This window comes from Solanum dulcamara, chromosome 10 (genome assembly GCF_947179165.1).
Source record: "Solanum dulcamara chromosome 10, daSolDulc1.2, whole genome shotgun sequence".
NCBI lineage: Eukaryota > Viridiplantae > Streptophyta > Magnoliopsida > Solanales > Solanaceae > Solanum > Solanum dulcamara.
Window position 1 is genome coordinate 24,874,450 of NC_077246.1, and position 19,970 is coordinate 24,894,419.

At 35.9% G+C, this 19,970-nt stretch overlaps 1 protein-coding gene across 1 annotated transcript; it reads left to right on the forward strand.

The window, feature by feature from the left end:
* Positions 1 to 271: 271 nt before the first annotated feature.
* LOC129870840 (polygalacturonase-like) lies at positions 272 to 2,633 on the forward strand. Its single transcript, XM_055945716.1, has 4 exons — positions 272 to 745; positions 1,184 to 1,473; positions 1,755 to 1,983; positions 2,101 to 2,633. The coding sequence occupies exons 1-4, from the start codon at positions 287 to 289 to the stop codon at positions 2,323 to 2,325; spliced, it is 1,203 nt and encodes a 400-aa protein (XP_055801691.1). The 5' UTR covers positions 272 to 286; the 3' UTR covers positions 2,326 to 2,633.
* The last annotated feature ends 17,337 nt before the right edge of the window (positions 2,634 to 19,970 follow it).

Consider the following 19,970-nt stretch of genomic DNA (forward strand, 5'->3'; position numbering starts at 1 on the left):
TTAATATTAAACTCGCCACCACTCCATACCCATAGGCCCATGCCCTCACCCCCGGATGACGAAAAAGGGAAAGACTAGAAAAATAAAGGTAGGAAAATATACGTACGCTACCAAGTTAACATGTGTTTTCTGTTTGTTAGTTACAAAAACAAAAACGTTCCAAATGGAGAAAAACAGTAAAATTGACCTAATTACGGCTTAATTTTCTCTTCTGATTTTCCCTATAAATACCCTTTTTCTAATACTCCATTTCCATACCACATCTCCAACTCGTCCCCATTTCAACATGTTAGAGAACATGAGTTCCATTATTCTTTTCCCACTTATTCTCATGAACATAATCATCTTCTCATTCAACTTATCAACAGCTGCAGATTCCATGTACAATGTCCAAAACTATGGAGCCAAATCCGATGGCAAATCGGATTCGTCCAAGGCGTTCGTTAGTGCATGGACTGCAGCATGTGCATCTACTAGCGCAGCCACCATTTACGTGCCAAAGGGAAGTTACTTTCTCCGGAATGCATACTTTTATGGTCAAACATGCAAGAGTAATGCCATAACGATACGCATTGAAGGCACACTTATAGCTTCTTCTGACTATAATGTTATTGGAAAATCTGGCAATTGGATTAAATTTGAAAGAGTCACCGGAGTTTCCATCGTTGGCGGAACTCTAGATGGACAAGGTGCTGGTCTTTGGGCATGCAAAAACTCTGGCAAAGGTTGTCCCAGAGGAGCCACGGTATGTTCCACTAAACTTAATAGCTTTAAATTCTGGATTCACCTCTCGAGTCTCTATATACTATTATTCATGTTTTATATTGGTGGAAAACCTTATAGTTCATATTTGTCAACATATAAACGGGTTCAAATTTTGTTGTGAATTTTGTTACAATGGTTTATAAAATATCTATACAATGTAGAGGTGATGTATAGTTTATACTAAATATATATATACTATACATATAATATACATGCTTCTATACAATATATACAGCCAAAGTGTATAGATAGTGTAGCCCTATTGGTAAACTAGATTGTCGAAAGGTACATTTACTTATCATATTTTTACCGGTAAAAGGGCAAGGAATTATATATACTGAATCTGCAAACAATCTATCACAAATTTCTTTTTATATTTCTTGATGTCTCATACCATACAAAAACCCATATTGTGCAGACATTAGCTTTTTACAACTCAAATAACATTGCAATAAGTGGATTAACTTCACAAGACAGCCAGATGTTCCACATTTTGTTAGACGGCTGCCACAATGCGCAGTTACAAGGAGTGAAGGTTTCAGCACCAGAAAACAGCCCCAACACCGATGGAATTCATTTACAGTTATCTTCTGATGTTACCATCCTTAATTCCCAAATAGGAACTGGTGATGATTGTATCTCAATTGGTCCTGGCAACTCCAACTTGTGGATCGAAAACATTGCCTGTGGCCCCGGCCATGGAATAAGGTCTTTAAAGATACTCTCTCCGTCTAAATATATAAATTTCCACTACACCAAAAATATCTTTAATTGCTGCTAAATTTGTATTTTTAGAGGCAATTACCAGCGACAATTACATTTTGACACTCTTTGTATATGCCCTAAAGCATATAGTGACAATAAATCCAATGACAATTAATTAATATTGATAAAGACTTTAGCACATTTTAATTTGTTAATGTACATATGTATTTTTGTTAAAAGTTATTCGTGGTGTAGTGTTTGACTAATATTTTTGATTGGTGCAGTATTGGGAGCTTAGGTTGGGATATGCAAGAGCCAGGAGTACAAAATGTGACAGTTAAAACATCAACATTTACAGGGACTGAGAATGGTGTGAGGGTCAAAACTTGGGCAAGGCCTAGCAATGGCTTCGTTAGGAATGTACTTTTTCAACATGTAGTGATGAACGATGTTGAAAATCCCATCATTATAGATCAAAATTACTGCCCTGGTAGTGGAAATTGTCCTGCGCAGGTAAATTAGAAACAAAAAGAGAACAGAGAGAATTACACACACAATACACTTCCAAACAACGTTTCATAAAATAGTACTATAATTAACTATTTAATTTCATGTGAATGCTTTTTTCAGGGTTCAGGCATCAAGATTAGTGATATAACTTATGAGGACGTACACGGAACATCGGCTACAGAAATTGGGGTGAAATTTGACTGTAGCAAAACAAATCCTTGTAATGGGATAAAACTACTGGACGTGAAACTTAGTTATAAGGATCACCCAGCCCAAGCTTCATGCGTTAATGCTGGAGGAATGGCTTCTGGTCTACAACAACCTACTAGCTGCTTACAAGTTTGAACAAAAGAAGAGGAACATTCCATGTCTTATTATATTTAACTTTATATTTACATAGGAGATTTAAAATTATAGTAGTACACTATAGGAGTATGTTTTATAAAAACCATTAGACTTGCTAGAGCCTGTGGTTGAAACATCTTTAGCCTTCTTGGCATTGGGCCTGGCCTTGCAAGATCTCTGTTCTGGTTCCAAAATATATTGGATGTGATATATTAAACTTAATTAATCTCAAACATCCATTTTGGAGTTTACCCTCTCTACCCAATTTATATGATATAGTTTGAATTTCGAGAGTCAATTATGAGAAAATCTTGGACCACGGATTACTCGTATTCTCCTTAAATATTTTCTAGTGTTAAGTTTTGTAACGTATAGTACTTTTATGTAGTTTCTAACTATGTAAATAATTTTTCAAAAATTTTAAAAATTCTATATACGAATGCATGGTCAAAATAAAATAATTTGACTCTTGCAATTCAAACTATATCATATGCATTCGGAAGAAGGGAGTATATACTACTCCTATTATCTTGTTCTTGTTCGTGATTATTTGTTTCTTATTACTCTTCTGCCTTTTAGAGAAAAATATATGCACGTTATATCTTTTCATTAGTGTACCCCCTTAATGTGATTATACGCTTAATGCAAAAAAAAAAAAAACATGTGTTGAGTAACTTGCAATTTATACTTTAACTTGTGCACATTTTTTTATGGTTGTGATTTACACTTTATTTTATTTTTTAAAATACGTTTTCTTAGTTTCTAACATATTATAATGTCATCTATATCCCTTTCTAGAGAGGTGTACAGAGTCTTTGAAGCTGGGGTAATATTTAATGAGATAGGAATTGCCTGATTGCATATGTAAAGTTAGTTAAAGGTAGTTAAGGAATAAAACAAATAGTTAGGCCAGCTGTTAGTTAGTTATGGAACCAATAGTGTATATATAGCACTGTTCCATTGTAATCAATTGAGCAATTGACTCAGAAATACAGTCTTCTTCTTCTTCCTTCTCTCTATTTCAACTGTGAGTGACCATCAATGGTGAGCTTGATTTAATCAATTATTAATAATTCAACACCAAAATTGTGAGGTCTGTTAGAGCTGAATTGTGCGGTTTCGAGCTTAGCTAGGATCCAACAATGACGACTACTAAGTTCGATCACAATCATGCTTTATTCCTACACCCTTTTGACACCACTGGTGCTCCCATTATTCTAATGCAGCTAACATGATCCGATAATTACTCCCTTTGGAGCAGGGCTATGAGTATTCAACTGCTTGGGAAGAACAACCTGAAAATTGTCTATGGCAGCTGGAAAAAGGAGAATTTCGGAGTGGAATTAGGGCATCAATGGGATCAATGAAACACAATTGTTCAAGGATGGATCATGAACTCAGTAACTCAGGACTTACACACAGGCATCGTGTATGCAGCTATTGCAAGAGCAATCTAGGAAGATCTCAGAGAGCATTTTGACAAGGTAAGTGCTTCACGAATCTATCAATTGCATAAAGCTATAGCCACAATAGTGCAAGGCAATGATAACATTCCTAGTTAATTTTCTAAGCTACGGAATCTATGGGATGAATTTGCTAGTATTGTGCCTCCGCCTTGTCATTGCCCTAATGCAAAGGAATTTACCCTGCATATGGAGAGAAAAAAACTGATGCAATTTTGATGGGCTTGAACGAGACCTATGATCAATCAAGGAGTCAAATTCTGATGGTTGAGTCCACTCCCTGTAATGACCTCCTAGGTCATTTTGGTACTTTTGCATGAATTTACCATTTACCCTCTTCGTAGTTTCTTTATGACCCTTATATGATGTTGAGATGGGTGGAACGCTTCCCAAAATAGTTGGTGAGTTTGGTACAAGTTTTTCTCTTGTTGGAGCCTTAAGTTGGAAAGAGTTGACTTTAGTCAACATCTAGATATTTGAGGTTTGGACAGAAATTCTGACAATTTCATTAGCTCCGAAAGGCCCATTTTGTACTGGAAGGAAGGTTGGTTCAGGTTTTGGGACTTCCGTTCTGAGTTTGTGCAAAAATTCGTCTTAAGTTAAAAGTTGTCCTAGTTTGTCTTCGGTCAACATTTTGAGCAAATGCGCTCGGATGAAAATTTCACTAGTACAGTTAGCTTTGAAACATCGAGTTTGGTCTAAAACGACTCTTGGTTTGGTTCTCGAGGTGTCATGGAATGAATTTTTGGCTGATTATGTGTTTAGTGTTAAACTTTTTAAAAATATTGATTTCAGTCAATATTTCATCGAAATGACCTCCATTGGAAATTTCAACTCCACCTTTGAGTCCGAAATATTGTTCCAATCAAATTTCATGTATGGTTGATGTTCATGGTACTCCGAATGAGTCCGGAACATGAAAATTAAATTTTCTCATGTACTGTCACTGTTCATCTATTTATAAGAGAAAAAAAGTCAGTTCGAGAGTCCAAGTTTGGAACACTATTTCTCCTCCATTTCTTGGGCCATTTTGGCTATTCAACAACCTAGATTATGGAATTTTTGCAAGAAACCCGTTGGTGAGCTCGAAATCTGATTAGGGAGCTTAGTTGGATGTAAAAATCTTATTTTTGCTGTTACCATAGCTCATTTTAGCTCAATTTTTGGGAATTTTTAGAAGTTGATTTCTCAGTCATTTTAAGTCCGAATTCAGTTATTCATGAGGAATATTGTAGTGTTGTTAGAATTTGCTGTAGACCATCAATTTCTGATTAATTTCCTGATTTAAGTTGTTGTCCCATTTTTGCTCTTAGCTTAGTTTTGAGATTGTTGTTTCTTATTGATTTTGTTATATTTTCAATCTCCGATATGAGTTCTGGGGGATGATTAGGATCTATTTTTGGGGTTAGTTCCAGAATTTCCGATGAGGGGCCCACATTCCCATTTTTTACTCCGAAATTTAGTCTGTCTATGAAAATTATAATTTTAATGTCAAAACGATCATAACGACGTTGTAATTCTATTCTTAATAGAGTGACAATGTTTAGAGGCATTCGGAAGGGTGAAGCTTCAATTTAGCAGTTCGAGTGCAGTTCCGACAATGAGGTAGGTTACGATCTCTTTATTTTAGACTTCGATTGAAATGATTTTATATAATTTGAGTAGTTACACATGATTAGGTGGTGGATTGATAGAACTTATAGTTGGAAATTGGAAAACACTTGTTAGTATGGTAGTTCGATTTAAGAAAATTAACCGGAAAGCCTTAGTTTAGGATTATCCTCGGGGTTTGGATCGTAGGATCCTTAGAAATGTCTTTTACGGGATATAATCTTAGGCCGATGTGTGCCAGATTTTTAGATTATTTAATTCCTAAAATTACCTATCCTTTGGTAGCTTATCGCCAAACTTGATGAAATTTCTTTAATTATGGTAAATTACGATGTTGATGAAATTACTATTTTGAACATGTAAATTTGGGTGAAATTGGTGTAAAATAGAATTGAAAAATTAGAAACTTTATAAAAAGTGGAACCTTGGGATTTTATGAAAAGTTCCAAAAATTTTCGAATTTTGTAGCAATGTGGCTTGGCATGCCTAATGATAATAATATTTTGTTGTACGTATAAAGGATAAGCTCGAAGTATAGTACCGGGCGGCCCGTAGATTTATTCTGAGTTTTACTTATTTATTATGATAAGCTCGAGGTGTGAATTCCGGGTGACCTTAGATATATTTTCTGGGTTAATTATTTATTATTGATGAGCTCAAGGTTTATTCTGGCGGCACGCTATTACTTCAGGTTTTACTATTTTGTCCTTATTACTAAAATGGAAATCGACAGGTTATGTTGAGCTTTAGAGGTTGTTATACTTGTGTTGCTACTTTACATGTATATGATCGACATTTATTCTTGTATTGTTCTAGATTATTTTCACTACTTATATCATTGTTCTTCTTTTATTAGATAATATCATTCTAAGTTCGGTCGGCCTATGATATCTTTTGAGTACCTTGTGTTTTTGGTACGCATGGTGCACTTCTGCATCATTTTTATGTTGACCCCAACTTGGACCACCTCTAGCACGTTCCTGATCATTTGTAGCTACAGATTCGAATAGTGGTGAGCTCCTGGCGTCCAGAGACTTACTGCATTCCTTTTTTACCTCTAATTGTATTTATATTTTAGATAGTCAGACTACCATTTTGTATATTTATCAACTTTCTATTATACTTAGTGGCTTCTGTATATGGTGATACCAAGTCCGGGTAGTTGGTTTAGAGTCTATTTGTTGTTTTTTGGTTACATTCGGGTATTTAGTGCATTCTGTATCGTATTTCACATTTACACTTTGACCCTTCCTTGATTTTATCATTTTTTCTGCTTATCAGTATTATTAATATTTTGATAATTGATTTCAGTAACATCTATAAGACCTCGGAAGTCGGAGAGTTGGAACCCAAAATAAATCCTCAAAATTTTGACTAACTTCAGTCTTACGAGTCACTCTACTACTCATAGACAGTCCTACGACTCGAAGGAACGAGTTGTGGAGGGACCCTTAGCAGTTGATCATGACCAACCTCAAAGGAAGGTCCTACAACTCAAGTTGATGCCCTGTAAAACCCTAGACGACCCATAGACACAACTCATAGATTGACTTCAGAGGGTAAGTTTCAGAAGTCCCTCAAGTCAAGTCTACGACTTAACAAGATGGCTCATAGAAGTTATTACGAGTCATAATGAAGCTTATGGGTTGTAGAAATAACCCGTTTGCAAATTTTAGAGACTTGAAAAAATAGACCTTTTCTCTGACCTGCAGGACGAGTTATTTTGACAATTCGTCAATTCTTTAACGACCCGTAGGAAGGGTCTCGTAGGTCCAAAATCTGAAGTTTAATGTGGGGTAATTGTGTCTTTTTCCAAGTACGATTCAATGAAACTAGACACTTTTATGGTCAAATTCAAAGTCTATATATATATATATTCAATTCTTCAAATTCCCCTCCTATTCAATTCATTCTCCTAAAATTCTCTAAGGCAAGAACAAAGTCTCTCAAGGTTTCTCTTGAAGTTCAAGCTAGGGTTTTCAGATTTCTTCAAGATTTTTCTCCAATTCTAAGTGAATTCACTCAAGGTATGTGGGGATTGATCTAAGGGTTCCTTTCACCTATGGAGTCCCAATGTTCTCTCAAGTTTTTATTCACTTTCAATTGAATTATAAACCTTAGTTTTGATAAATTGCATTGGGCTAATTTAATTCTATTTTTAGATTTTATCAATGATCACTATATGCATGTTTCCATATGAATTTCATGATTTTATGTTGAATTGTGGATGCCCATGCATAAAGCTACTTTCAAGTTATGATTATGAAAGTTAAAAATGATTTTATGAGTTGATCTTGTGTTTAATGATTTTCAATGAATGTTTTTGTGATTTTAAGTTAAGATTATGATTTTATGATGAAAGTTATGATGATTATCAAAGTTAAAATCAAATATGTTATTATGGTGTGATAAGTACAGTTATCACAAAATCATTATTAAGATGGTGATAAGGACAATTCTCACCAAAGTTATGGATTCATATGAATCACTAAGTTAATAAGCTATTCCTAATATATTTTAAAGATGGATTGATAGGGTATTACTACATTGAGATCAACGCTTAGAAGTTAAGTTGGTAAGCATTCCTTGGGCAAAGTGGGGATTTGCTGGCGACTAGCTTCTCAAGTGGGCGGCTTAAGAGGGAAGTCCGCTGCCTTGTATTGATCCCCTTCATCGTGGCATGAACTAATTTATTCGCTTTGATTCTGCCCCTAAATCTAGCTCCCATATAGACTAAGGGAGGGCTTTTCGAGTGACGAATGAAGCAGTCTCGAAGTCCGCAAAAGTCTTTCTACTTCTCCATTGTTACAATCATATCCAAAAAATGAGAGAAAAGTAAGTGAAGAATAAGGGATTAGTGAGCGGATGGTGCAACCATAATCCTCTCCATCAAGAATGATTGGAGGCTTCAGCAAATAATTCAGGTTCATGAGAAGATTGAACTGAGATGAGGTAAGCTCGATCTTTTTCCCTATTATGTTATGATCACGTTTTTATGAATTTCTATAGGGATATTCACTAAGCACCGAGAGGGATTCTAGGTGGGATTTGGTCTGGTAACACAGTTAGTTATCCAAGGGAATCCTAGTAGAAACCTAAAGTTCCAAACTACATTGCCCACGTAGGTTGCCTTCATGACCTAGCTAGTGGATCCACATATAGCACAATTGAGTTGAGTTGAGATGTGTACCATGATGGAGTATACCTGGAAAGGTAGCCCCCCCTTCTCGATGAGGGTTCTATGTAATAGCTTGCATGGTCTTAGATCTTATCCCACATAAGTTGAAGTTAAGTTATAAGTTATATGATGAAGTTTTATGATATGCATTGAACATGAGTTTTATATGTTTTCAAATGTTTAAATCTTACTCATGTTCATTATGATTGGTCATGCATCTTATGGCATATTCATTATGTTCCTTTGCTTTTTCATGCATACCTCACATACTTAGTACATTTAAATGTACTAACACATATTTTGCCTACATTGTCTCCTAATGTAGGCACAGACGATACTCACGACCATCCTATTTGTGGCTAGAGTTGATTAGATATCAAGAGTTGGTGAGTCCTTAACCTATCGAGGGCAATGACTTGTTTCATATTGCTACTATTTTACTTCTCCTTATGTTCAGGTGATCTAGGAGCTTGTCCAAAGACCCCATCAAATACTTGACTAGAGGCATGTTTAGAAGGCTTTATGATGTAGTCCATATTGAAGATCTATTGAGTTGATTTCCCTTAGTTCCATTCCCCTGTGATGATTAGTTCTGCTTATATTTATCATGTTCTTTACCTTATGATTGCAATGAATGATAAGATGTCTCACTCATGTCTTGGCTCTAGTTCGGGTCATGACAACTTCCTAAATCTTGGGTTGTCTTGCCTATTCAGAGGTTATAGTAAGCACTATTATGATTCAGATTCGGATCGTGACACTCCCACTATCGATAAGGCATATGCTATGCTTGTTGACAGGGACAACCAGAGGTCTATGGCATCTTTCTTAATGAGTGGTGAAGGTACAAATTTGGTTGCTCTCATGGCAGGAAAGGGAATAAACTATAGATCCATGACTAGAGGCAATAATTTTACAAATTTTAGTGCTAATATAGCAGGGAAACGGGTGACATATTGTTATAATAACAAAGGCACCAACTCATAACACTATTATAAAGGAAAGAAGAATTGGGATCATAAGTGTGATTACTCTAAGTTACAGGGCCATGTAGCATCTGATTGTTATAGACTCCATGGTTATCCAGCTGACTTGAAATTCAAGAAGAAGGGAGCTTGAAAATCCGCCTATAATGTCCAAGCTGATAATGCATCTTCACCAATACATTTAGATCCAAGAGACAAAAGAATGGATTACTTAATTCCCAGAGATCTGCCCAGTGCACATCAGATGGCTGATGATTAACAAGGCCAAATTCTACAAATGCTTGATGGAGATATTCCCTCGACCATTATGATTTCCAATGGCAGGTATAAATCATACTTCCATTTCTAAAATAGAAGATCTAAAGTGGATAATTGATAGTGGTGCAACTAACCATATGGCCTCTAGGTTAGATGTAGTGCATGATGTGAAAGCCATTAAGACTGATCAAAACAGGAAGGTTTTTTTACTAAATGGAGATGTGACTTTGGTGACTCATACTGGTTGTTGTAGAATTATATACTCAGGAGTGATACATGATGTGTTGTTTGTGCCAGAGTTTCACTACAATCTTTTAACTTTATCAAAAGTAACCAGAGAACTCAACTATTTTATATCCTTTTATCCTAGATTTTGTCTATTCCAAGACCTTTTTAATGGGAGACTGAAGGGGATTGGTAAGGAAGATGATGGTCTTTACCTGTTGGTTCAAAAATGTTCCTCTAAATCCAAAGTTAAAGATAATGATAATGTTCAAAGTTTTACTGCACATGATGACAAGAAGGACATCATGCTATGGCATAAAAGACTGGCACATGCCTCAGTAGGATCACTAAAGGACATGCTTGGTTATTCTCTTGATGATTGTAAATAAGCTTTAAACAATTGTAAGATATGTCACCTAGCTAGACATACCAAATTTCCTTTCCCTAGCAGTAATAATAGATCTACTGAAATGTTTACTTTGTTGCATTTGGATGTATGGGCCCTTATCATACACAAATATTTGATGGAAATAGATATTTCCTTACCATTGTTGGTGATTTTTCCAGAATTGTATGGACTTTCTTGTTGAAACTCAAGAGAGATGTGTTGTTAACTCTCAAAAAGTTCTTTAGAATGATGCTTACTCAGCTCAAAGCCACAGTTAAAGGTGTCAGGACTGATAATGGTGGGGAACTCATTAGTAGTTATATGCAGGATTTGTTTAAAAATTTGGGGATCATTCACTATAGAACTTATGCTCATGCCACTTAGCAAAATGGGGTTGCTGAAAGAAAACATAGATATGTACTTGAGGTATCTTGGGCTTTAAGGTTTCAAGGCCATATTCCACTCAAATTCTAGAGACATTATATCCTCACATCAACTTATATTATAAATAGGTTTCCCTCTATCAATCTAGGGGGTAAGTCACCTTATGGAGTCTTTTTTGGGAAGACGCCATGTCTTAATCATCTAAGGACTCTTGGTTGCTTGTGTTTTGCAAGTACACTGCCTAGAACTGATAAGTTTTTCCCTAGGGTAGTAAGATCAGTGTTTACGATTACTCTAGTATTACTAAAGTCTATATTTGTTTTGATCTTCAAAACCATTTTTTTTGTCAATAGAGATGTAGTTTTTCAAGAGGGCTTGTTCCTTTTCCAAAACATTTCGACACCTGGTGGTTCTTCTTCTCACATTTTTTCTTTTCCACTTGAGTCCTATGAAAGTAATTTTATTTCTGTTAATAACCCTAAGTCAGTTCCTGATTCACCATGTTTACCTCCTCCACTTCATACTCTATTCATCCTGATCCTCAAACATCTTCCTCCTTCTCTAATTCAATCTATTCTGCCACCAATTGTCGACCCTCAATCTTCTCATCCTTATCCAATTAGAATATCTACTCGACTTACTAAACCACCACTTTGTTTGTCAAAGTTTGTTTCTAAGACTTCTGCCAGTTATGTTTTGTACCCTTTGGAAGCTACACTTTCTTATGATCATTTATCACCCAATATAAGAAGTACTTACAGGCTTTTGTTGTTGTTCATGAGCCTACTTCTTACCAAGAGGATATCTCAGATGTTAGATGGTTGGAGGCTATGCAATCTTACTCTCCAAGATAATCTCACTTGAGATTTTGTACCTCCTTCCAAGGGCAAGGTCCTTATTGGTTGTAAGTAGGTCTACAAAGTTGAGTTGAAGGATAATGGTGATGTTGAGAGGTTTAAAGCTAGTATAGTGGCCAAAGGTTATACCCAGAGAAAAGGTCTTGATTTTTATGAAACTTTCTCTCTAGTTGTAAAAATTGCAACTGTTAAGATTGTTCTTTCTTTAGCTGCTCAGAATAACGGGTCTATTTACTAGTTGGATGTTTATAATGCATTTTTACAAGGTGATCTTCATGATAAAGTATACATGTAGTTTCCTGAGGGCTTTGCCAGTCAGGGGGAGTCTGGACTAGTATGCAGACTTGTCAAATCCCTCTATGGGCTTAAAAGACAAGTAGACAATGGAACTTGAAGTTGAGTGAAGCACTATCGGGATCTTGTTTTATCAAAAGTAGCCTAGATCATTCATTATTCATTAAAAGGGAAGGTTCAGACATGGTGGTGATCCTTGTTTATGTAGATGACATGTTAGTCAAAGGAATAGCTTGACCCTTATAGAGCACACTAAAACTCCCTACATAAAGCCTTCAAAATCAAAGACCTTGGTGACTTGAAATTCTATCTTGCCATGGAATTTAGTAGATCTACAAAGGATATTATGATGAACCAAAGAAAGTATGCTTTGGAAATTATTTCTGATTTGGGCTTAGGAAGTGCTAAATCAGCCTGAACACCACTTGAAACCAATGTAGAGTTGACAACTCAAGAGTTGGAATGTCTCATAGGAGATTCAAAGGATGAAACACTTGGAAAGAGATAACAATATCAAAGATTAATAGGGAAAATGTTGTATCTGACTTTGACAAGATCAGACATTGCCTACTCAATTCAAACACTCAGCCAATTTTTGCAACAACCCTAAATATTACACTGGAAGCAACAGTAAGGGTGATGAGGTACATTAAAAAAGAACCAGGACTTGGAATATTATTGAGCATCAAAAGATTAAGCAAGCTAAGTGTGTACTGTGATACAGATTGGGCAGCATGTCCCAATACAAGAAGATTAGTCTCAGGTTTCTTGATTAGACATGGTGGGACATTATTGTCATGGAAATCCACAAAGTAAATTTTAGTCTCCAGAAGTTTAGCTGAAGCTGAGTATAGGACCATGGCCAATGCAGTCTCAGAGTTAGTATGGATTACTGCATTGTTGAAGGAGTTGGAAAGTCAAGTTGAACAACCAATTGTGGTTTATAGTGACAGCAAAGCAGCCTTACAAATAGTAGCCAATCCAATATTTTATGAGAGAACAAAGCACATAGAGATCGGTTGCTATTTCATTAAACAAAGGTTACAAGGAGGAATGATGACAACATAACATGTAAACTCCTAAGAGCAACTTGCAGATAAATTGACAAAGGGACTACCTAGATCACAACATGAATTTTTAGTAAGCAAGTTTGGTGTGTTGAATGTATTTGCACCCACCAGCTTGATGGGGAGTAATGAGATAGGAATTGCCTAATTGCATATGTAAAGTAAGTTTAGGGTAGTTAAGGAATAAAATAAACTCATAGGCCAACAGTTAGTTAGTTACAGAGCCAACAATGTATATATAACACTGTTCCATTGTAATCAGTTGAGCAATTGAGATTCTCAAAAATAAGATCTTCTTCTTTCTTCTCTCTATTTCATCTGTGAGTGACCATCAATGGTGAACTTGATTTGATCAATTGTTCATAATTCAACAATATTAAAGAGTCTTTGAAGGAGCTCTTTGCAATTTCTTGTCTTTTAGTGGAGAGGACTGTTATTGTACCTTTTTTTTAATTAATTGTTTTTCTTAAATTTGCTTTGTGTTTTTCCCCTTTTAAATAATTGAAAACAATGTTTAATAATTTTATAATAAATTAAAGAGATGGTGCAAATTGTTAATAAAATTCAAAATAAAATATAAATCACAGAATTTACATATATAAAAGATATCAATTGTATGAGCAATAATTTTTCTGGCGACAAGCTCAGGTACAACTGATGAGGTGATTTTCTAGGATTTTCCCCAAGAGTTTCTTTCATTTTGTTTGAATTTGTTGTCATTTCTTTGTTTTGTTTTTAAAATTTTGCTCTTTTATTTTGGTTGGGCTTGATCCGGTTTGTGGATTGGGCCATCTTTGTATGTATTTTTGTATTCAATAGGAACCGTTTAGCTATAGATATTCCAAAAGATATTTTGGAAAACTACTTTATTAGACATATATTCATACTTTATATACTAATTCTATTTATGCTTTCAAATAATTATATATCTTATCACTAATTAAGAGTTTTCAACCATATAATGAGGAATATATACCTAGATACATATATTGTTTCTACCAGATATAATAAAATAGGGAGAGAGGGGAGCGAGATCGGGAGGGAGGGGAGTGAGATAGTTATGTATCCTAGATACATGTAAATGACACTAGATATATGTATTTGTATGTATCTTTTGTGATTCACATATATCTGATATCCCAAATACATAGGAGAGTGGTAAGCGAGATGGGAGGGAGGCAAATAAGATTTGTTATGAATCCCAGATATTTCACAATCGAGACTACCCTCTAATTGTAACAAGGTGCTTAGGGTCACAAGTGACTCCAAGCTAACCCATGGTCTAACATGACACTAAGAATGTTGTATAAACAAAATAATGAGTGGAAGCTAAAGTCTGAATAATATTATAGAAATCAACACCAAATGTCAAATATTAAACCAAAATGGAAATCATGTGGCACAACAAAAAACCGAACATCTACTGTCTATCTGAAAGCCTCTACTAAGATTAGTTGTTGGGAAAAGCCCCAACTAACTCTAATTATCTGAAAACGAAAAGACATAAACAATTGAAATAAATGTAGGGATTGTCCTTGAATGACGAGGACTCACCAAAAAGTGCTACTGAGCTGATTGGAAGTCGTACTAACCACGGACTGAATACAGATCGTTTGAACCTATATTATAAAACAATCTAGAGCAAAGAGTATACAATCAGTACTTTGAATGTACTAATTATGTGATATTTGCATCAAATCTAATAAACTGAATGTGACAAAATAAGAGATGTTGAACTAAGTATAGACTAAAATGCATAGACTGATGTAATGACCAAGTAGTAAAACATGCAACTATTAAATACTAAAAGTGTAAAAGCTGAGAGACATAGTCAATGCAATAACTGTAAACTAAGTCCTGGGAGCTATTAATAGCTTACATACTTTGTTGAGCTAAATGAAGTTCAACCTGCACCCTAGCTGGCAGGACTCTCTATACCTTGCCAGGGAAGAGACATTGATGGCGTGGATCCACTAAATTGATTGTCCATAAAAGACTATGAAGTCAAGCCCACACTATCGGGGGTTATAACCTACGTTGATATGTAGTTTTGGGACTTAAGGATTGCTTTTAAAGATCTCAGTCAATGCTGACGGTGAGTCTTCATCTATATGTTCGCTCAATGCTAAGTAATACTCCTAACAAAATTTATGCTGATAAACTGATAATACTAAAAATATGATAATACTAAATCCTGTTGATAAAACTGATTATCCGAATAGCTCATGCATACTAATAAATTGATAATAACTGATACACTTTATCTGAAAGCATCCTTAAACATGTGCAACTAAAAGACTGAATGTAAAACTGCTCATCATGACTTTTATACTCTAAATAGAACATGCAATTTAATTATCACGGGTTCAAGACATGAATCTTCCCTATTCTGAGGGCCCATGAAAATAACTATATAAATATACTAAATTATAGGTAAAAATATGTAATTGAAGACTATCCATGAAAAAGAACTGAAATATTATGAAAACAATGTTTTTCATAAGAACCCTAAATTATGTGGAAATCATTAACTAAAGAAATAAATTTAATTTGGGACTTAATGGGTGAAATGATACCCATTGATAAAATCCACATACATGGAATGGAAAACCTTGCTGCATTTTTAGGAATTCTTAGAGAAAAGCTTTAGGCTTGAACTTTGTATCTTAAACGTGAGAAACCCTTATATGGAGTTCTTGGAGATAAAGTGTCATGATCCGAAAACTCGAGTTACGATGACACCTATCAAAACCCACCAGTAGATAAAACAATCTCTATCCCGAAATAACAAGTAACGAGCATACTAGGCAGAAACTTTAAAAAATGGAAATATAAACAACATAACAAGGAAATAACAACGGAAGGATGAAATAACATAAATATATATATGCACGAGTACATGATAAAATCCCACGACTTGGTGGACGATGCTAAAAAGCTACTAAAAAGTGTATAAGTTCTGGAATACAATATTAAGTGCAGACTTATCTCGAATTCAAAAGACTAGCTAAAACTATATATATATGGAGACGAGTCAAACTAGTACAGTATCAGCTCACCCTCGATCTCAGAAAGTCCTCGCAAAGTTTGAAAGCAACGTTGTCAGTTGCATGAGTACTAAAACAACAGGTACCCAGTAGGCATCATAGGCTGACTAAGCTTGAAAAGTAAAGACATATTGTAAAGCAAGAAGTAAAATAGTGGATAAGAGGCAGTAGAAAGGAACAATAATGATAATCCTAACCATGCACCTCGATAATCTAAATAAAGACCGAAGGTAAAGTAAAGTAACTAACTACAACCTAATTGGACCCCAAAAGCCCAGAAGGTACACACATGTGTAGTTGAAAGTATAATGACCCAAATAAATTCATAGCTAAGATTTGAGACATGCCAAAATTGGAAGGACTAAAGCCCGAACCTCGAACCGCGACAAAGAAACCCAAAGAACCCATTAGAACTAGACATCAGGACTATAACTTGACTAGTAGATGTTCTCGGACCTCAAACCGCTGCTAGTATAATAGTTAGGGTCTCGAACCTAAATAAGACATTCTAGAACAATCCAAAATCAACCTTCCATTTTCATCAGGGGATATGGTGGATTGAAACTCACCCTCAGAGTTACAAACGACTCACTTCCAACTCGAAATCCAAGTCCAAATCCAAGGAATCCATCTAGGCCTAAAACTCATACTCGAATAATGTTGGGGCCACAACATAAGGAACTTATGGATGTAAATGCACTAAGGGAAGAGGTTTCATCGAGCTAAATATTCATAATGTTAGTCCCAATTCTGCTATGTTAGTCTACAAGGAGGTAGAACCATACAAATTGACGTCGGAGGATTTTCTAAGGTAAACGGGTCCAATAATAGTACTCAATGACAATCACTAGTCTAAACCTAAACTAAGGCCAATAATAATTCACAACATCAATACAAAAGGCATAAAACAATAACATAGTATGATAGGCATCGCAGGAAAGGTAAAACATACTTAATGACCCTGAAACTACCCAAAAATGAAGCTTAGGCAAGAATTTTATCAAGTAACACTATTCATTCTAGAAACCTCCCAAAACTAGCTAAACAACATGTAAATTCTAATATAAGCTCAATAAAAGATTGGTAAGACATAGCCTACCTCAAAGCCGATCACGCACGCTCTAAAATCTTCTAAATCAGTGCTTTACCCTTCTAAAATGCCTCTGATCACTGCCATACTATCAAATAAATGATCATGACATCAATATAAACATTTTGAAATTCAAATCATAATAATTGAAGACAAGACCAAAAATGGGTCAAAAACGACATTGCGAGACCCGTGTAAGTAATCCCCCAATCGACCTCTCCTATTGGTCCTGTGCACCTCAAGGAGCTCATGCCCCAAAGAAGGGAAGAAATTTAAGCCTAATTCAAGACAAAATAGTCCATGCACCTCATTAACAAGAATTCACCACTTGAAGCTAAAAATGAAGGAGAAGGAAGAAGGCACACGGGTTAACACACACAATCAAAAAGCCTACCAACCTTTCAAAGTGATTCCCCAGACAATTCCCACAACCACCAGCAATTTCCCACAGAGAGACAAGTTCCCAAAGGAAAGACTTGAATAAAAACTTAGAGTAAATAAGGCTGAAAAATGGATTTAACTACCAACAATTGCCACCAAAGTGGTCACTTTGCTGCTTAAGAGGCCATCCGGCTAGGCCTCGCTAAACTTTAGAAGCTCCAAAATATAGAAACTTACACAAAAACCTAATGAATGACCAGGTGATCGAAGTATCAGTCCCAGCAAGTCATAAATGACTTTGGGTCACTATATAAAAGATCTAAATTCCGAAAATAATGCCATACAGAGAAAATACTTAAAAGGGTTGTTATAACATCCACTACTAAAAGGATTTTTGTCCTGAAAAGTAAAAAAGTCACAAAGTACTTGAAGGCTCATACAAAGTAGGGATACTAAACTTGCATATCATGCTCGATCTCATAAGTAGCATCCTCAACTAGATGATGCCTCCCCTGGACCTTAACAACAGGAATGGCTCTCAAATGCAAGTTCCTTAATTCTCTGGCCAAAATAGAAATTGGCTCTTCCAAAGACCAAACGGTCATCCAACTAAACTGAATCATACTGGAGCACATGGAACTCATCAGGATCATATCGATGAAGCATAGAAACATAGAAAATTGGATGAATACCTAAAAATGCAGGAGGTAAGTCAAACTCATAAGCAATATCACCAATAGTTCAGAGAATCTCAAATGGCCCCATATACACGGGGCTTAACTTACCCCTCCTCCCAAATCTTATTGCACCCTTCATGGAAGATACTCGAAGGAATAACTAGTCACCAACTCCGAATCTCAAAGGCAGACGCCTATTTATGATCGACATAACTCTTGTGCCTTCTTTATGCTATTCTAAGCCTATCCTGAATCACCTGGACTCTGTCCAAAGCCTCCTGAAGAAAGTCCATACCACATGGCCTAGGATTCAAAGCCTCAAATCAACCCAACCAAAAAAAGACAATACATACCATATAAGGCCTCAAATGAAGTCATTTGAATACTCGAATGATAGTTGTTGTTATATGCAAACTCTGTGAAGGATAAGAGCTAGTCCCACTAATCTACAAAGTCCATTACATATGCCAGCAACATAAACTTCAAAACCTGAATAGTACGCTCTGATTGCCATCGAAAATGGAAATGCCCTTGAGCAATGACTTTTGGTACAATAATACTCCTTGTTAACCTTTCAAGCCAAAAATATCGTTTATATCAACCTTTTCCCTCTAAACTACCCTTATTTTTAATGTTCAAATAAAATACCAAATTCATTTATTACATGTCACAATACTATTGGTTGATTATAAAATAAATTGATTGATTATAAAATAAATTGATTGATAAATTTCCAACCCACAACCTGAATCCGCCTAATAACCCATACCCGTCCACCTGCAATCCCCATTAAACTTGTGTCTACTCTTAATTTTAACTCATGAAGTAGCAATTAAATGAGGATACATACAAATTCTTCTCTGAATTAAATTCATTCTTGAATCTGACCTCAAAACACCGATTCTCTATGGAGAAAATACAACGACAACAAATTTGGGTACAATATGTTGACTCCCACCAAACCCTGCAACTGACAAGAAGGCCCTATAGAGGTTTTTTATATTCGATGGAAGGCAGGCTGAAACTCTACCCTAACCAAGTGAAACTAATGCGTGGTTCGTGGTTATAGTAGTAAGAATTGTGCCAGCCATGCAATTTGTACTGCATGGCGATATGTCTCGGTTCTCCCTTGAACGAGTATCATAAAGAAGATATTCTGGAGGCCCAATTCCAAATAGAACTGAAGGTAGAGGAAGCTCTTCGTTCGGTGAGGCTTTTTCTACTAGTGCTCCTCCTCCTGCTAATGCTAGTGCAACTAACCAATCAGACCTTACCAGAGACACGCTAATCAAATCCTATCCCTTCTTAGTCCCAGCTAACCAAGTTCATTCCAGCTCCCTATGAGCTATGTCCATGCATAAGGAGGTCGCCCTAGCGGGCTGTGATTTCATAAAAACCGTTGTGAAACTGAAACAGTTGACAGCTAATGATTTCTACTTTACTAAGCCAGTTCGGTAAGTTAAGGTCCATGCTTGAAATGAAAAAAAAGAGGAAGGGGAAGGGAATCAGACACTGCATCCATCCAATGCATTCAGCTTGACCTGCGGAGGGCTGATTCACGGAGGATTCTCCTTCTTTTTCAGAAAAAGGTTCCAAGAGCCGCTGGGGAATTCACACGAAAGGGAATGAGGAATTCTCAACAAAAAAAGTGTGAAGTTCCTAAATCAAGTACTGTTCTTGAAATATCAGAGCTGGGCTGAGCAGTAGCATCGGAGCTAGCTTGGCCACACCGGCAAGGA